General features: G+C 39.8%; 1 protein-coding gene across 2 annotated transcripts in view; it reads left to right on the top strand.

Annotated features, from left to right (window-relative positions):
- alphaCOP (coatomer subunit alpha) overlaps positions 1 to 13,911 on the top strand; it is a 105,445-nt gene extending 91,534 nt beyond the window's left edge. For both annotated transcript variants that reach the window (XM_076172891.1, XM_076172890.1), the window contains exons 21-22: positions 716 to 858; positions 13,352 to 13,911. In XM_076172891.1, the coding sequence (XP_076029006.1) occupies positions 716 to 858; positions 13,352 to 13,588 (380 nt within the window). In that variant the 3' untranslated portion in view covers positions 13,589 to 13,911. The remainder of the gene's footprint in view (positions 1 to 715; positions 859 to 13,351) is intronic.
- The last annotated feature ends 6,416 nt before the right edge of the window (positions 13,912 to 20,327 follow it).

Genomic DNA, 20,327 nt, shown 5'->3' with positions numbered 1-20,327 from the left:
ATTATATATTTGATATGCATATCTATTTTAACTAATACCATCCTTTCATCAGCTACCCTCCTTTGATCTTTCATGTACCACTTGTGTGACAATACCTCTTTTGTGCAATTTGCCCCCAAGGATAGAGGTGTTGTTTGTTGCTGACAAAATACTCTCTTTTCTGTACAGGATATTGCTTGCATGTTTATCAGTTTTGAATTGCAAGTATGCTTTCCTTTCTTCCTCCCCTTCCTCGTATGTCTTTCTTTCTATTCCTCCTCCTTCAGTATTTCTATCTTCTTCCACCTGATCATCTGCAGTCACAAAGTAAAATTGAAAAGCATGGAAGGAAGGGAAACATCCTCACCTCTTCCACTCCTCCCTTCTTAAACTCTGAACAATGAAGCTCGTTACTTGTCCAATTATTCTACTAGGTCATTGTCAATGCACCCATTTCACTCGCACACTTTTTCATGTCTTCAACATCATGATTATGATTTCTTAAGCATTAACTATATCCACCCATCCTTTCCTTAATCTTACCTTTGCTCTCACTCCTTGCACCTCTGATTTGTGGGTCCTTTGAGTATTGACTTCATAAAACTAGTGCAGTCCACACTTCATGTGGGGTAACTTGTGTTTAAGAGTATAACATTTTTACTGTTGCTTGAGAAAGTTATGTTGATGAGAAACCTACCTATATTTGTATTACCCTTTGGTTCGTTTTACATTTTAGGCCATCAGATCCTTACACTTCGCACTGCAGTCAATTTAGCCTTCAAGATGAAGAACTACAAGCTAGCCATGTCATTTGGACGGAGACTTCTTAATTTAGGACCCAGGCCTGAAGTGGCACAGAATATCAGGAAGGTTGTGCAGGTGAGTACTGGTTATCCTAAAGTTCTTGTCCCCCAGGCTGTCTGGCCTGTTCAGCCAGACAGGGAATACTATATCTGGAACTGGGTTTTACCATATATCCCTCATAGAGTATATATTATGTTGTTGGGATGCCTAATTGTGTTCAATGCAGTCTTACATAATGTGTATGGGATGAAGTATTACGTTGTGGACAGATATCTGCAATGTGGTCATCTAACCTCCTCTGGCAAGTTAGAAGGGCAAAATGTTGGCCACACTACAACCTGGCCAGCTGGACTCTGTCCTCTTGGGGGAGAGAGGATTCAGATGGATGGATATCAGAGTTCAGGCATGCAGCAGTGTGTTGTCTTTCAGTTTGTTGATGGAGCAGTGAGCAATATGATTATGGATATGCTTCTGGTGGTTGTGGAGGAAGAGAAGAGAGTACTTGTGTGTGATATAGATATTTGGGTGTTGTTTTGACGTTTCATGGTGTGTATTTACCTATTTGTACCTAGTTGTATTTTACAGGATGGGAGCTATGCTTGTAGTGACCCATTTTTGTATCTCTCCGCATCCAGTTTATTCTTAAAATCTTGTATAGTTTTGGCACTCACTGTTTCTCCGTTTAGTTTGTTCCAGATATCAGTCACTCTATGTGGGAAGCTATTCTTTTTCAAATCTCTTCTGTAACTGTCCTTCTTTAGCTTCTTTTTGTGTCCTCTTGTTTCTCTTCTGTCCCATTTTAATAAGTTGTCTCTATCAAGAATTTCCATCCCTTTCATAATTCTGTAAATGGTCAACAAATCACCTCTTTCTCTTCTCTGTTCCAGTGTTGATAGATGTAATTTCTCCAATCTTTGTTTGTATGTCAAATTTGATAGTGTAGGTGCCATTTTTGTCACTGCTCTTTGAATTCTTTCTAATTTTCTTATGTTTCTTTTTGTGCTAGGTGCCCATAATGTTGCAGCATATTCTAGTTTAGGTCTTATTAGTACAACCACTATTTTCTTTACCATTTCTTCATCCATGTAGTCAAAGGCCACTTTCATTGATCTTAACTAATTTATTGACATGTTTATCAGGTGTCGAGTCACTTGAGATACTCACTCCCAGGTCCCTTTCTGAGTCTACTTTTTTGACTTCCTTGTTACCAATTTTATATTGACCCAGTATTTTATTTTTACTTTTTCCAAATTCCATTATACTACAGTTCTTAATGTTAAAGTTCATTTCACACTTCTGACTCCATTCCCACATTTTGTCCAGGTCTTCTTGTAGCAATCTGCAATCTTCTTCTGAGCCTTGCAGGACACCACTTATCACATCTTCCCTGTTCGAATTTTTGTCTTTAAGTACCACTCATTTTTCTCCCACTTAAGAAATCCTTCATCCATTACTTGTATTCCTCCTATTATTTCAATTTTTCTCATTAACTTTTTATGTGGTACTTTGTCAAAAGCCTTCTGCAAGTCCAAGAAGGTGCAATCTGCCCAGCCATCTCTTTCTTGTATTATCTCAGTTAATCTCAAGAAAAAGCATATTAAGTTTGTGGTACACGATCTTCCACTTCTAAAGCGAAATTGTTTAGGGTTTGATATTTTATTCTCTCCCAAATGTTTGATCCATTTGTTTCTGAAAACTTTTTCACATATTTTTGCTACTGTGCTTGTAAGGGATACTGGTCTGAAGTTTGTAGGATCTTCCCTATTTCCTCCTTTATATATTGGTACTATGTTTGCATCTTTCCAATCTTGCGGTACCTTTCCTTCTTTAAGTGAAAAGTATTATCTTGTATAATTTGTCCATCAGTTCGTCTATACACTCTTTCAGTATCCAATTTGCAATTCCATCTGGTCCATGCAATTTCCTAACATGTAGGTTTTTTATCTGTTCTCTTATTTCTTTCTGTGTTACCTTTATTTAATTTTAGGGGTTTTTCTCGTTGTCCATCTTCCCAAATTTGTGAACTCTCAATTGTAAAAACAGACCTGAAATGTCTGATCATAACTTCTGCCATTTCTGTGTCATCTGTATATCTTTATCTCCTTCATGCAGTTTTACAATTTCGTGTTTGTCTTTTAATTTATCATTTACATATCAGTAAAAGAGTTTAAGTTGATCCTTACATTTGTCTATAATATCTTTTTCATATTTTATTTTTTCTTTCCTGCGTATATTCACATATTTGTTCCTAAGTTTTATATATGTTTGCCATTTGAATGTTTTTTTGTCTCTTTTCCATCTTTTCCAGGCTGTCTCTTTTCCATCTTTACCAGGGTTTGTCTCTTCTGTCTTTAGCCTCACTGCACCTTTTGTTGAACCAACACTTTATATAAATCTCTTTTTGCTTCTTCTTTGGTAAATATTGATCAATTCCTTCCTTGTACTTTTCTTTAAATATGTTCCATTTTTCTTCCATCTTTGTTTCCTCTTTGGAGAATTTATCCTAGATTGTGTTTTGGAAAAATTGTCTTAATTTTACAAAATCTGTTTTGTTGTACATTAATCTTCCTTCTCTATGTTTATCATTCTTACATTTTGTTCTTTTAATTCAAACTCTATTAGTATATGGTCACTCTTTCCAATTGGTGTTTTATACTCTATTTTGTTCATGATATCTGGTTCAGAAGTTAATATCAAGTCTAGTTTTGATGGTTCCTCATTGTTTCTATATCTAGTATTTTCCTTAACCCATTGTGTTAAGGTGTATTTGCTGGTCATATCCAGCAGAATGTTGCTTCAAAGTTCTTCTCCCCCTTTTACTATCATTTCTTCCCAGATTATATTCTTTGCATTAAAATCACCCATAATTACTATGTGACTACCCTCATTCAGTAACTCATTTAACATATTCATTATGTCTTCCAGTAATTTAGAATGATCACTATCAGACCAAGCCTGTGTTTTTGGTGGCACATACACTGCTACAAATTTTCTACTTTTCATATTTTTATTTACAACTTTTTTTGGTGGAAGGTAAGTTGAAAGTGGAGGATAGATGGAGGAAGAGGAAAGGGACAAAAGGTAGGGAGGTTCTTAGAGTGAACTCTTTGAATGAGAAGGAAAAGGAGAAGGAGTACGGAAAGAAGCTGAAGGAGGAGTGGGAGGGAGTAAAGGGTAGAGTAGAGCTGGGTGTGGAGGAGGAATGGGGATGGTTCAAGGAGGGAGTCATAAAGTGCGCAAGGATGGTGTGTGGAACAAGAAGGACGGGGGGAAATAAAAGAAAGGGTAGTGAATGGTGGGATGAGGAAACAAAAAAGGTTGTAGAAGAGAAGAAGCGAGCTTTCACAGATTGGTTACAAAATAGGATGAGGGAGTCATATGAGAGGTACAAAGAAAAGAAAAGAGAAGTAAAGCAAAAGGTAAAGGTTGCAAAGAGGAGAGCAGATGTGAAATGGGGTAAGAGTTTGACAGAAAATTTTGAAAGTAATAAAAAGATGTTTTGGAAAGAAATTAAGAGAGGAAGAGGAGGCAAATCAAGTAGAGAAGAAAAGGTAAAAGGTGCAGATGGAGAGATGATAATGGAAGAGAAGGCAGTAAGGGGAAGATGGGCAGAATATTTTAGGGAGTTGCTAAATGTGAAGGAGGATAGAGAAGGAAAGATTGCTGCAGTGGGAAGTGCGAAGAAAATGAGAGTGATGAATGAGGAGAATGGAGGAGAAATAAGGAAGGATGAGGTGAAGGCAGTTGTTAAGATGATGAAAGCAGGTAAGGCACCTGGTCTGGATGGATGCCATGCGGAATGTCTGAAAAAGGGAGGTACAGTGATGGTGGACTGGTTGGTGAGGTTATTTAATGTTTGTTGGAGAGAGGGTAGAGTGCCGGAGGACTGGAGGAGTGCCTGTATAGTTCCTCTTTACAAGGGAAAAGGGAACAAGTGTGAATGTAGTAGTTTCAGAGTGATTAGCTTGTTGAGTGTAGTTGGGAAGGCTTATGGGAGGATCTTGGTTGAGAGGATTAGGAGAGGAACAGAGGGAGTAATTGGTGAAGAACAGTGTGGATTTAGGACAGGTAGAGGTTGTGTAGATCAGATCTTTGTGGTAAGACAGATATGTGAGAAAGCTATAGGAAAGGGGAAGGATGTTTTTTGGGCCTTTATGGATCTGGAAAAGGCTTAAGATAGAGTAGACAAGAGGGCACTGTGGGAGGTTATGCAGATATACGGGATAGGAGGAAAGCTTCTGGGAGCTGTCAAGAGTTTTTATGAGAATAGTAGAGCTTGTGTCAGGATTGGAAATGGAGAGAGTGAGTGGTTCGAGGTAAAGGTGGGACTTCGTCAAGGATGCGTTATGTTGCCCTGGCTGTTCAACTTATACATGGATGGGGTGGTGCGAGAGGTAAATGCAAGGGTAGTGGGCAAGGGATTGGAGATGGTTAAAGAAAATGGAGAAAAGTGGGAGGTGAGCCAGCTGTTGTTTGCGGACAACACTGCACTTGTGGCAGGATCAGAGGAGGGATTGAGGAAGTTGGTGGCAGAGTTTGGGAGAGTATGTGATATAAGAAAGCTAAAGATAAATGTGGGTAAATGTAAGGTGATGAGATGTACAAGGGGTGAAAGTGGCAGTAGACTGGAAGTGAGCATTAAGGGAGAGCGACTGGAGGAAGTGGATAGTTTTAGATACATGGGTGCAAATGTGGCAGGGAAAGGTGGAGTGAAGGTGGAGGTAGAATGTAGATTGAGAGAAGCGAGTAAATGCCTTGGTGGATTAAAGAGTGTAATGAGGAATAGACATTTGGGAATGGATGCTAAGAGGAGACTGTATGAAGGAGTGATTGTGCCAACAGCACTGTATGGGGCAGAAACATGGAACATAAGAGAAGAAGAGAGAAGGAGTTTGAATGTGTTTGAGATGAGGTGTCTGAGAAGTATGATGGGGGTTACTAGGCTAGATAGAGTGAGAAATGAGGAGGTGAGGAGGAGAACAGGGGTGGAAAAGGATTTGGGAGATAGGGTTGATGAAAAAATATTAGGATGGTTTGGACACATGGAAAGAATGAGTGAAGAAAGACTAGTAAAAGAGGTGTGGAAGGCAGATGTGGAGGGAGTGAAGATGAGGGGACGTCCTAGGATGAGTTGGATGGATGGGGTGAAGGGGGCTTTGGGGAAGAGGGGAATGTCTGTTGAGGAAGGACGGGAGAGGACAGAAGACAGGGGTGAATGGAGAATGGTTGTATATGGATGATGTTGTGATAGCATGAGCGGGTGGATGGGGGGTGAGGTAGTATGTGTGAGCAAAATTTGACGCAGCCTGAAGGGATTTCTCCCCGTCCTCTCATTTTATGCAATGGGGGGACGGAGAGGGGGGGTCGCCGATTTAATGAAGCAGCCTTGCTGTGGATGTGCTGTGTCTTGCGACACTGCTTCTGACCCAGGGCAGTGGCCAAGGTGCAGGGATGACCCGTCATCCAGGAGGTGCTAAGATAAGAGGGAGGGTGGAGGGGTGTGGAGTGTTTTCAGGGATGGAATGGGTGGGAATGATTTTATGCCTTTTTCTTTTTGGCTACCCCCCTTGTAAGGGGGAAAAAGCCTTGGTATATGTATGTATGTATTTACAACTTTAATCATAATTAATTCCATATTACCTTTGCCTTCATTTATCTTTGTCATATTTAAACCCTTTTTGGTCAATATCATGACCCCCTCTTTGTTCTATTTTTCGCCCAGTGTATAGACCTTGTCCCACCGTACTTTTTGATAGAGGGCCTTTCAATTTTGTCTCGACAATTCCCATATTGTCAGGTTTGTCTATTTCTAGAAAGTTGTGTAGTTCATTAATTCTAGAGATCATACCATCAATATTTGTGTATGCCACTTTTAGTTTCATATTTTCTTTTCTTTTTTGGTTTAAGTTTCCATTGTGACCTTGCTGTGGATGTGCTGTGCCTTGCGACACTGCCTCTGACCCAGGGCAGTGGACAAGGTGCAGGGATGACCTGTCATCCAGGAGATGCTAAGATAAGCGGGAGGGTGGAGGGGAGTGGAGTGTATTAAGGGATGGAATGGGTGGGAATGATTTTATGCCTTTTTCTTTTTGGCTACCTCCCTTGAAAGGGGGAAAAAGCCTTGGTATATGTATGTATGTACCATTTTTTCAGTCTCAGGTCCAGTACTCTCCAAAAAAACTTTTTTTTTTTTTTCATCTCTGTTCTTTTCTCATTTCTATCATTGGCTTCAATTCTGAGAGCCTTTTCTCTCTCTTTTTCCTCATCACTCGTTTCCTTTTTTATCCATATATGTTTGAATTTCTCACTGCTAATTTAACTGCTTTCAATAGTACCTCCTCGGCTATCATTTGAGTTCTTAGTTTTATTTTCAGAGATCTATGTTGTTTTTCATTTGAATATTTGCCTATCCTGTGAATCTCGTAAATTTCTTTGTCAAAATTTTGCTGTTCGTCCTGTATTTTGAAATATTTCCTTAGCTATTTCCTTTTCCTCCTTTTCTCTCTGGTATATATATGGGCCTGGCAGTGAGAAGAGCATGGAAGAAAGGGAGGCCTTTTGGATAGATTTAAATGAGTGCATAGAGGGTTTAGGAAGAAATGTCAATGTAATAGTACTGGGAGACCTTAATGCTAGGGTGGGAAATGGTCCAATCGATGGAGTGGTTGGGAAGTGTGGAGTTCCAGGAAAGAATCGTAGTGGAGAGTTGATGGTGGAAATGTGTCTAGAAAGAGAGTTGATGATAGCAAATACAGTGTTTCGGAAGAAAGTCAAGCATAAGTACACATGGGAGAGGGTGGTGGAGGGAAGGGTGGTAGATAGAGCGCTAATGGATTATGTAGTGGTAAATAGGATTATGATAGCAAGAGTTAAGGATGTACATGTGCTAAGGGGAGAGGGTGGGGGAATATCAGATCATTTTTTGGTGGAAGGTAAGCTGAGAGTGGAGGATAGATGGAGAAAGAGGAAAGGGACAAAAGGTAGGGAGGTTCTTAGAGTGAACTCCTTGAATGAAAAGGAAAAGGAGAAGGAGTACGAAAAGAAGCTGAAGGAGGAGTGGGATGGAGTAAAGGATAGAGCAGAGATGGGTGTGGAGGAGGAATGGGGATGGTTCAAGGAGGGAGTCTTAAAGTGTGCAAGGATGGTGTGTGGAACAAGAAGGACAGGGGGGAAATAGAAGAAAGGGTAGTGAATGGTGGGATGAGGAAACAAAGAAGGTTGTAGAAGAGAAGAAGCGAGCATTCACAGATTGGTTACAAAAGAGGACAGGGGAGTCATATGAGACGTACAAAGAAAAGAAAAGAGAAGTAAAGCAAAAGGTAAAGGTTGCAAAGAGGAGAGCAGATGTGAAATGGGGTAGGAGTATGACAGAAAATTTTGAAAGTAATAAAAAGATGTTTTGGAAAGAAATTAAGAGAGGAAGAGGAGGCGAATCAAGTAGGGAAGAAAAGGTAAAAGGTACAGATGGAGAGATGATAATGGAAGAGATGGCAGTAAGGGGAAGATGGGCAGAATATTTTAGGGAGTTGCTAAATGTGAAGGAGGATAGGGAAGGAAAGATAGCTGCAGTGGGAAATGCGAAGAAAATGAGAGTGATGAGTGAGGAGAATGGAGGAGAAATAAGGAAGGATGAGGTGAAGGCAGTTGTAAAGATGATGAAAGCAGGTAAGGCACCTGGTCTGGATGGATGTCATGCAGAATGTCTGAAAAAGGGAGGTTCAGTGATGGTGGACTGGTTGGTGAGGTTATTTAATGTTTGCTGGAGAGAGGGTAGAGTACCGGAGGACTGGAGAAGTGCCTGTATAGTTCCTCTTTACAAGGGAAAAGGGGACAAGTGTGAATGTAGTAGTTTCAGAGGGATTAGCCTGTTAAGTGTAGTAGGGAAGGCTTATGGGTGGATCTTAATTGAGAGGATTAGGAGAGGAACAGAAGGAGTAATTGGTGAGGAACAGTGTGGATTTAGGACAGGTAGAGGTTGTGTAGATCAGATCTTTGTGGTAAGACAGATATGTGAGAAAGCTATAGGAAAGGGGAAGGATGTTTTTTGGGCCTTTATGGATCTGGAAAAGGCTTATGATAGGGTAGACAGAAAGGCACTGTGGGAGGTTATGCAGATTTATGGGATAGGAGGAAAGCTTTTGGGAGCTGTCAAGAGTTTTTATGAGAGTAGTAGAGCATGTGTCAGGATTAGAAATGGAGAGAGTGAGTGGTTTGAAGTAAAGGTGGGACTTCGTCAAGGATGCGTTATGTCGCCCTGGCTGTTCAACTTATACATGGATGGGGTGGTGCGAGAGGTGAATGCTAGGGTAGTGGGTCAGGGATTGGAGATGGTTAAAGAAAATGATGAAAAGTGGGAGGTGAGCCAGCTGTTGTTTGCGGACGACACTGCGCTTGTGGCAGGGTCAGAGGAGGGATTGAGGAAGCTGGTGGCAGAGTTTGGGAGAGTATGTGATAGAAGAAAGCTGAAGATAAATGTGGGTAAAAGTAAGGTGATGAGATGTACAAGGGGTGAAAGTGGCAGTAGACTGGAAGTGAACATTAAGGGAGAGCGACTGGAGGAAGTGGATAGTTTTAGATACTTGGGTGCAAGTGTAGCAGGAAAAGGTGGAGTGAAGGTGGAGGTAGAATGTAGATTGAGAGAAGTGAGTAAATGCCTTGGTGGTTTAAAGAGTGTAATGAGGAATAGACATTTGGGAATGGATGCAAAGAGGAGACTGTATGAAGGAGTGATTGTGCCAACAGCACTGTATGGGGCAGAAACGTGGAACATAAGAGAAGAAGAGAGAAGGAGTTTGAATGTGTTTGAGATGAGGTGTCTGAGAAGTATGGTGGGGGTTATTAGGCTGGATAGAGTGAGAAATGAGGAGGTGAGGAGGAGAACAGGGGTGAAAAAGGATTTGGGAGATAGGGTTGATGAAAGAATATTAGGATGGTTTGGACACATGGAAAGAATGAGTGAAGAAAGACTAGTAAAAGAGGTGTGGAAGGCAGATGTGGAGGGAGTGAACATGAGGGGACGTCCTAGGATGAGGTGGATGGATGGGGTGAAGGGGGCTTTGGGGAAGAGGGGAATGTCTGTTGAGGAAGGAAGGGAGAGGACGGAAGACAGAGGTGAGTGGAGAATGGTTGTATATGGATGATGTTGTGACTGCATGAGGAGGAATGGGTGGGGGGGTGGGGGTGGGGTAGTATGTGTGAGTAAATTTTGACGCAGCCCGAAGGGATTTCTCCCCGTCCTCGCCTTATATGCAAAGGGGGACGGAGAGGGGGGGTCGCCGATTAAATGAAGCGGCCTTGCTGTGGATGTACTGTGTCTTGCGACACTGCTTCTGACCCAGGGCGGTGGGCAGGGTGCAGGGATGACCCGTCATCCAGGAGGTGCTCAGATGAGAGGGAGGGTGGGAGGGGTGTGGAGTGTATTTAGGGATGAAATGGGTGGGAGTGTTTTTGTGCCTTTCCCTTTTTGGCTACCTCCCTTGTAAGGGGGAAAAAGCCTTGGTATATGTATGTATGTATGTATTTATACACATCATGTTTTTCTTGGATACCATGGGCCACAATGCATTTACTTTTGTCAACTGTATCTCTCACCTAATTTTCCTTTTCTTTAATTACTTTCATAACTGTGGATGTGCTGTGTCTTGCGACACTGCTTCTGACCCAGGGCGGTGGGCAGGGTGCAGGGATGACCCGTCATCCAGGAGGTGCTCAGATGAGAGGGAGGGTGGGAGGGGTGTGGAGTGTATTTAGGGATGAAATGGGTGGGAGTGTTTTTATGCCTTTCCCTTTTTGGCTACCTTCCTTGAAAGGGGAAAAAGCCTTGTTAAAAAAAAAAAAACTTTCATAACTGTCTCATTTGTATTTTCCTCCATCGGCTTTTGTACTATTTCTCTAAAGGATATTTTTCGATTTTCCTGTTCTTGTTTCCATTGATTTTTTATTTCAATGAGGTCTGTTTCTTTAATTGACTCTTCCACCTTTCTGGTCACTACCTGTAATTGCTCTTTGATCTCCTTTTTCAGTTCATCATTTTTATTTTTGCCTCATTTTTCATTCTTTCATTTTCTCTTTTGAGGATATTAATTTTGCTCTTTAGGTCACTTAATTCTCTAATCATTTGCTCATTACTCTCACACAAAGTAATCAATTCCCTATTTCTGGTCACTACCTGTAATTGCTCTTTGATCTCCTTTTTCAGTTCATCATTTTTATTTTTGCCTCATTTTTCATTCTTTCATTTTCTCTTTTGAGGATATTAATTTTGCTCTTTAGGTCACTTAATTCTCTAATCATTTGCTCATTACTCTCACACAAAGTAATCAATTCCCTAAGTACAGCTTGGTAGTCCAATTTTAAATCTATGATTTCTTCCAATAATTCGTTTACTTCGCGATTTCTTAATGCATTTCTATATCTAACTTCTCTATAAGCCTTTACCTATTTCTCCTGAATTTCTTTGGAAACCTTAAAAATTGTTGTTCTCCCTCCTTTGGTTTATCCTTGGAGTGTCAATTAAACATGTTCTCATGGGAATCACACCTCTCGGTGATTCTACCTTACTTATATCCAGGCCTCTCTTCATTGGTTCATTTAGTATTTTTTTGTCGTTTTCTTTCTCCATTGTGCCAACTATACTTATTTCAAGAACTGGATTTTACCTTATCGGTTACACAAGAAACATAGCCTACACATCTCGCACAATGGTGTAGGTGTTTTGCTATGTAATGTACTGGGTGGACTGTGTTTGTGGAGGCTGCGGCAAGTGTTTGTGTGCCACTCATGTCAAGGTAATCCTTGACTTTAAGGTCTTTTCATTTCATGGTGTAGATGGTATTGTATTTGTGCAGGAGAGGACAGAAGACAGGGGTGAATGGAGAATGGTTGTATATGGATGATGTTGTGATGCATGAGGTGGAATGGGTGGGGGGATGGGGGGTGAGGTAGTATGTGTGAGCAAAATTTGACACAGCCTGAGGAGATTTCTCCCTGTCTTCTCCTTTTATGCATGGGGGGACGGAGAGGGAGGGTCGCCGACTTAATGAAGCGGGCTTGCTGTGGATGTGATGTGTCTTGCGACACTGCTTCTGACCCAGGGCAGTGGACAGGGTGCAGGGATGACCCATCATCCAGGAGGTGCTAAGATGAGAGGGAGGGTGGAGGGGTGTGGAATGTATTCAGGGATGGAATGGGTGTGAATGATTTTATGCCTTTTCCTTTTTGGCTACCTCCCTTGTAAGGAGGAAAAAGCCTTGGTATATGTATGTATGTATGTAATTATCTTTAGAGCTTAGTTCTTTATAATCTGTAGGGAGTTATGGTCTGTCTTAGTGAGGTTAGGGGCCCATGGTGAGTTCACATAATTCATCACTGAGTATATGTGTTATTTCTTTATTGTAGTGGTAGTTTCGTTGTTTTGACCAAATGTTGTACCTGCAAGTGATTTAAGTGCATTGAGTCTAGGTTTGCATTTTGTCTTCATGTTTGTGATATGTTGTTTGAATGATAGGATGTATTGTATGTTATGCCAAGAATTTTGGATGTATTTACCTGGTTGTATTTTACGGGACGAGAGCTATGCTTGTAGTAACCCGTTTTCACATCTCTCCGCATCCAGTTTATTTTTAAAATGTTGTATAGTTTTAGCACTTACTGTTTCTCCATTTAGTTTGTTCCAGAAATCAATCATTCTATGTGGGAAGCTATTCTTTTTCAAATCTCTTCTGTAACTGTCCTTCTTTAGCTTCTTTTCATGTCCTCTTGTTTCTCTTCTGTTCCATTTTAATAAGTCATCTCTATCAAGAATTTCCATCCCTTTCATAATTCTGTAAATGGTCAACAAATCACCTCTTTCTCTTCTTCCAGTGTTGATAGATGTGTTTATGTGTGTGGTATAAGGGTGTTGTTGATATATAGTTGTAATATATATATGTGTCCTGCAGCCCAGTTGGTGAGAAGTGAGAAATGTGGCTGTAGATTTGGTTGGGGCTATTTTGAGTAAGTTTCTCTTAAAGAAAATGGTGGTCCTGTAAGATGAATGTCAGAATCATGTTGCCATCCATCTTGAAAGTTGTCTACACCTTCACCTTTATCTGAAAGTGCAACTTCAAGTGGCCAACACTCACTCCTGCATTGTGTGGTTGAGACTGTGGGTGCCTGAATATGGTAATTTTGTTATATGAGAACAAGGCCCACCCACCAGCTTCCATATTTCCACCTTGGGTTGTGGCCCTGTGTGGTTGGCTTTTCTGTCTGAACTGTACCAGATCTGTTAATATTTTATAGTGTCATAGTGAAAAAATTCAGAATTAGAGAAGAGGTCACATTCATTTTTATTTGGTGGTAGAAGTGTGTAGTTGTGGTTGAGACCATCACCTTTGCACTATGCACTTGGACTGTTGGGGGAGGTAACAGTCACTGCTAAAAGTTGAAGAGAAGTGTAGGATTTGAATCCACAACAAAGCTAATGTGAGACCAGCACAACTCCAATTATGCCACCAGTTTACATCTTTATTTACATTATTCCATATTACCATCACAACTAACAACTGCTTTATCTTCCTATTTCCAGGCATGTGAGAAGAATCCAGTTGATGAGATAACCATCCACTACGATGAACACAATCCATTCAACATTTGTGGCCAATCCTTTGTTCCCATTTATCGGGGCAAAAAAGAGATTCAGTGCCCTCTCTGCAGTGCTTCATACTTGCCAGAACATGAGGGAATTGTCTGTACCATATGTCAAGTGGCAAAGGTAGGCAAGGACTGCATTGGGTTAAGAATCTCTGCCAGTCAGTTCCGATAAGTTCAAATGTGGGTGTAAGAGTTACTTTTAAGTGTTTTAATTGAAAATGCATATGGGTTTGAGAGCTAAGTTAGATCATGTGAGTTTAGAAATTGTATACCACTGCATTTTCATTGAACATACATTTACTCACTTGGGAATTTATTAGCTGATGGGGGAACTATTTACATAAGCCCCAAGAGGTTCATAGTTGCTTTTGTTTGTTGGAAAAATTTATTCATTAGCAGGTTATTTATATGACATTCCTTGCAAAGATGTTGATTTGTAATAACAGAATATATTTAGCACTCAAAGATTACTGTCAATAAAAACTTAAAGTTTGATTTGTTGTATTTTTACCACTTGTGTTTGTTGTTCTTGTATATTTACTACTTGCATGGTTATTTGCTGACAACACTGCTCTTGCAGCAGGATCAGAGAAGGGATTAAGGAAGTTAGTGTGAAAGAATGAAGTTGAAGATGCATGTGGGTAAAAGTAAGGTGATGAGATGTACAAAGTGAGAGGATGGCAGCAAATTGGAAGTGAGTATTAAGGGAGAGAGAGACTGAAGGAAGTGGATAGCTTTAGATACTTGGGTGTGAATGTGGTGGGAAAGGGAGGAGTGAGGGTGGAGATAGAATGTATATTGAGAGAGGTAAGTAAATGCCTTGGGGGATTATAAGGTATAATGAGAAATAGACATTTGGGAATGGATGCTAAGAGGAGATTGTATTTACCTAGTTGTATCTCATAGGGAGGGGAACTACACTCATGGTGTCCCATCTCTATATCTCACAGTGTCTAAATTGTTCTTAAATTCATGTATGGTTTTTGCACACACTATCATTTCATCCAGTTTGTTCCATACATCCACCACTCTGTGGGGAAAGCTGTTCTTTTTCAGGTCTCTTCTATAACTGTCCTTTTTGAGCTTCCTTCCATGTCCCCTTGTATTTCTCATATCCCAATTTAGTAAGTCTTCTCTATCAAGGACTTCCATACCTCTCATGATTCTATAGATGATCAACAAATCTCCTTTTTCACTTTTTTTCTTCTAGGGTCAGTAACTCTAGTTTTGACAATCTCTCTTTGTATTACAGTTCCGAAAGTGTGAAGGCCATCTTCGTAGTTGCTCTTTGGATTCTTTCAATTTTATATTCTTTTTGGTACTGGGTGACAATGTCACTGCGTATCAGTGTGACTTATCAGTGTGACTAGTATTTTCTTCACCATTTCTTCATCCAATTAAGTAAATGCCACTTTTATTGATCTTGGCAAGCTGTAGGTATCTCCGACAATTTTGTTTACCTGTTTATCAGGGGACATGTCCTTTGTGATGATTACTCCCAGGTCTTTTTCAAATCTGAATTTCTTTACTTCCTTTTCACTGATTTTATTTTGTCCTGATATCCGGTTTTTACTTTTTCCAAATTCCACTATACTACATTTCTTAATGTTGAAGTCCAATTCCCACTTCTGACTCCATTCCCAAAGTTTGTTCAGATCTCTCTGCAGCAACTCTCAGTCTATTTCAGTACTCATTTTTCTCAACAACTTTGCATCATCAGCAAAGAAGCTCATGTAACTGTCCACACCCTCATCCATGTCATTGACATGAATAGCAAACATTATTGGAGCCAGTACTGATCCCTGTGGAACTCCACTAATCACCACTTCCCAAGTAGAACTCTTATCTCTGAGCACTACTATCATTTTTCTTCCATGCAAGAATTCCATTCCAGTAGTTTACCTTGTACCTCTCCTATGGTTTTCAGTTTTAGTTTTCTGTGTGGCACTTTATCAAAATATTTTCGTAGATCTGTGAAAGCACAATCAGCCCATCTGTCCCTTTTCTGTATTATATCTAATAGTCTTGAGTAGAAACGGATCATACTTGGAGTGATTGTGCTGACAGCACTGTATGGGGTAGAAACATGGAACAAAAGAGAGGAAGGGTTCAAATGTGTTTAAGATGAAATGCCTGAGAAGTATGGTAGGGATTACTAGACTGGATAGAATGAGAAACAAGGAGGTGAGAATAATAGCAGGGATGGACAGGGAGTTGAGAGATGGGTTGAAAGAGTATTGGGATGGTTTGAACACATGGAAAGAATGAGTGAAGAAAGTAAAAGGTGTGGAGGAAGTGATCAAGGATGAGATGGATGGAGTAAAAAGGGCATTGGGAAAGAGGGGAATGTCTGTTTAGGAAGGAAGGGAGAAGATAGGAGTGAATGGAGAATGTGCATGGATGATGATATGATGGATGGAAGGGGATGGGGGATGATGGAGTATGTGTGAATGATATTTTGACACAGCCTGAAGGGATTTCTCCCTGTTTTCTCTTTTTCTGCATGAGGGGATGAAGAGGTGGGAGGGATCGGTGATTAAATGAAACTACCTTGCTGTGGATGTACTGTCTTGTTGCATTGCTTCTAACCCAGGGCAGTGGCCAAGATACAGGAATGACCCGTCAACCAGGAAGAGCCAAGAAAAAAGGGAGGGAGATGTGATGAATGGGAGTGGAGTACAGTATGTGGGGATGAAATGGGTAGGAGTGAATTTATGCCTTTGACTTTGGCTACCTCCCTTGTAAGGGATAAGAAGCCCTTGGTATATTTATGTATGTAGTATACTGTTATTTTGACTTCACTTTGATATACTGTACATGAAGTGATGCTACCCATGCCCATGATGCTCTTTCAACTGCTAGCACTTTGGGTGAACCAAGGAATGGATCAGCAGGCAAGTATTTGCCTATTGTTACACAGCTACACATGTGGGATCCGTCCTGTATCTCCAGCTATCATACCTATTTTGGCAGGAGAGAGGAACCCTTCATTCACAAGGCACTGAGATGGGAGGGACATTAAATTGGCATGAAGTGGATGTCATGTTAACGTGGCTGTTCAATGCACATATAAATGGGTTGATACAGGAGGTGAATGTGAGGGTGATGGGCAGGGGATTGGAGATGGTTAGAGATAGTGGAAGGAAGTGAGAGGTGAGCCAGTCGTTGATTATGGATCACACTGCACTTGGGGCAGGGTCGTATACAAAATCCCGTGCAGTAGTTGCTCAATGGCTTATTTTGGCGAATCGTCAAGAGGATTAGAAAAAAGAATTTATGAACATAAAAACGACATAAAAGCACATAGGACATCTAATTCTTTAGTAGTTCATGCGGAAAAATTCGATCATTTACCAAACTGGAGAGAAGCTGAAGTGCTACATAAAGGTTTTGATAAATTCACTAGAAGAATTGTTGAATCAGCATATATTTCTACTAATAATTCATCGAATCATCGAGGAGGGTTTATCAATTTAGCTAAAGAAACTAGTATTTTAATTCTAAAACACGCCAGAAAAACGACCTTTCCCAAGTGTCCGAACAGATAATTAGATTTAGTACATAAACTTCAATTGCAGTTCTACATACACTCTCTGAAGAAGTTCTACACGAACGAAACGTTAGAGTGTTTAGGGTTCTGAGCCTTCCCCTGTGTTTATGTTCTCCATCATCCAAATAATTTGTCTAAAATACTTATCAATATATATATATATATATATATATATATATATAATATAATGTCTATGTACATGTGTATATATATATATAATGTATATGTACATGCTTGAAGACAATGGATACCTACACCATGTCGTTTCCAGTGTCGTCAAACACACTATAAACAAGTGGTATAACAAGAAAAACAACACCTTACAGATCATCCCACCTAACAACAAAATAAATTTGTATCATAAGTCTCAGATGTCAACCTCATATAAGACCGAGGAACGCATTATCAAAGACGTCATTAAAAGAAATGTCAAACCTATTAATGAGAGCGATAGGTTAAATCTGGTAATTTTCTACAAAAATAAGAGGATTAGTAACCTGATCATGAAAAATAACACCACTCCTGAACGCCCTCTCCTTCAGCGTAGTCATGCCATAGGATTCTTGATCAACCAAGAGATTGCTGGTAACGTAGTCAAGTTCAGTAATTTATCAGACAGGGTAGCTTGGATTGTGATTAGGCTGTGTAAAAGGTACACTCTAAAAATAGTCCAGGTTTATGCACCAACTTCAGAGTTCAGACGATGAAATTGAATCCTTCTATGATGATTTAAGTCAGGTAATGGTTCAAGAAAAAAGTACACATTGGTAATAGGCAACTTTAATACTAAAGTGGGGAAGAAGATGGGAGATGAATCATGCATTGGGAAGTTTGGAATAGGTGAAAAATGACAGAGGCGAGATGTTAGTAAATTTTGCAGAGAACTACAACATGAGGATAATGACACTTTCTTCTAAAAGCATGTAAGTCATAAATGGACCTGGAGAAGTCCAAATGGAATAACAAAGAATGAAGTAGACTTCATATTAACTAATGAGAGTAAGAGTATTAGTAATGTTACGGTGATAAAGTCAACATAGGTAGTGACCATAGAATGATAGGTTGCACAGCTAAATTCAATTTCGGAGCCGAGAGAAATAAACTAATTTTAAAAAAGAAAATAAGCTTTGCAAAGGTTAAGGATAATAAGAAGGAATTTCAGTTAGAAATTAAAAATATATTTGAAGCTCTAAGAACTAACGAGGACACTGTTGAAGATAAGAATTTGAATTTAGTGAATATCATTAGGGAATCGGCAGAGAAAGTAGGAAGTACAAAAAGTACTAGAAAAAACAAAAATTCCAAAGCTACAAATGACCTTATTAAAAGGAGGACCATACAGATCCAAAGCAGGAAAGACGAAATAGAAAGAGTAGAGCTAAACAAGTTTATCTCTGATGATAGTTTCCATCATTTTTCCTACAATTGAAGTCATACTTATAGGCCTGTAGTTATTTGGATTCTTTTTGTCACCTTTTTTGAATATGGGAGTAATGTTAGCTAGCTTCCATACTCTTGGGACATCTCCAGATATGATGAATTTCCTGAAAATAATTTCTAATGGAACAACAATTTCATTTTTCATTTCCTTTAAGATTCTTTGATGCCATCAGGCCCTGGTGTTTTATTAACTTGAGTTTCTCCATACACCTTTTAATTTTTTCTTTTGTTATATTTACCATGTAAGTTTACCCTAGACTTTTCACAGGTTTCAGTTTGGAATTCACTTTGAGGTGTTTCGTTTATGAATACTGAGCTAAATGATTATTTAAAATATCACACATTCCTTCATTTAAATATTCAAGTTGACCGTCATCTGATAATAGTGGACCAACGCGATTCCTAACAACCTTTTTATCTCTAATGTAACTATAGAATTGTTTGGTATTCTCTCTGGATTTATCAGCGATATTCATTTCGTATTGTCGTTTTTGTTTATTTGTTGTCTTTTTTAAAATCTCTCTGTATTAATACATAACTTTGATAGTCATTAGATGCACCCGAGCTTTTGTATTTCTTATAAGCCTGCCTCTTTTTAGCAATACTTTTTTCAGTTTCTTTGTCAAGCCACTTTGGGCGATCCTGATTTGGGGGATGTCTGTCCTTAAAAGGGATGTAAGTATGAATCATCTTTGGAAGCGTATTTTGAAATATTTCCCATATCTGATCTACAGGTCTTTCACTTAATTTTGCCCCCCAGTCTGTAAGTGGAAGCTCCTGATGTAGTCCTATGAACTGAGCTTTACTGAAATCAGGTATTTTAGAAACACAAGTACTGTATTCTAAAAAATTTAGTAGTTTGAATCTAAGTTATGATCACCATTTGCAACAGTTTCACTGACTTCTACATTGGTTATCATGCTTTTGCGGCTAGTGATCAATAGATTGAGTAAGTTTCCATGTCTTGTGGGCTCTTTTACATGCTGAACTAAGTAATTGTCACCAAGAAAATCAATCAAGCGACTACCTATATGGCCATGTTCATGTTCGGGCGGAGTTAGTGGTTTTAATTCTCCAAGTTAAGTTCTAACTACAACATACACGGCAAGCCCCCAGCAAAGTTCTGAGGTTTGCCAGAAACATATACATTTGTACAGTTGTCTTATCATAGGAAAAATTAAGAAGGTTTGGTACATTGTGGAGAGGGTGCCAGAAGAGATTATTTTGTGTCCAAAGCAGGTGGCTGACCTGAGATGCAGCTATGCCCATTGTCCAAGAAGAGGGCTTGACCCGAGATGCCGAGAATCTATTGTCATCAAACGGGCGTAGTCAGAAAGGTCGGTTAGCTTGGTCACTGAACAATGTACATTCCCTTGGGAGATGGTAGTCTCGTCGACAGTAACCCGCTGCAGCATAATGAGTGCGTGTGCATGTGTGCATGCTAGTCATCAAAGGGAGACACTGCTACGTTGAATATAAAGATGATAACATGGCTCAGTTCACTATCTATCACTGACCCCAGTGGTATTGGTGCTACAGAGAAAAGAAAAGAAAACAAGGCAAGTCTGGCCTGTTGCAGGACCTTGGCATAAGATATATTCACAAAATTGTGTAAGAATTTAAGGAAATAGGCTTAAAGTTATGAATATGCGGAAAGCAAATATTGTTTCCACTCACCTAGGCAAGAATATACAGTATGGACTTGTTGCTCAATTTCTTAGATTGTAGCAGGAAAGGGGAACTGGAGGTTTTGGTTGAGAGGATTGTTGATGGTCCTCTATTGCAGGATTAGTGTGATTCTGTGTTTGCATTTCGGTCTCTGTAAGATTGAGCAAACTGAGTGGTTTAAATTTGTTCTTTGATGTCCAAGGATACAATAGGTTCCAGAGAGTTTGGGGGAGAATGTCGAGGTGGGGGTGTG

This window comes from Oratosquilla oratoria, chromosome 33 (genome assembly GCF_046742065.1).
Source record: "Oratosquilla oratoria isolate Oo_2021 chromosome 33, ASM4674206v1, whole genome shotgun sequence".
Classification (NCBI taxonomy): domain Eukaryota; kingdom Metazoa; phylum Arthropoda; class Malacostraca; order Stomatopoda; family Squillidae; genus Oratosquilla; species Oratosquilla oratoria.
The sequence above is the reverse complement of the archived record's forward strand: the minus strand, read 5'-3'. Positions and strand labels throughout refer to the sequence as shown.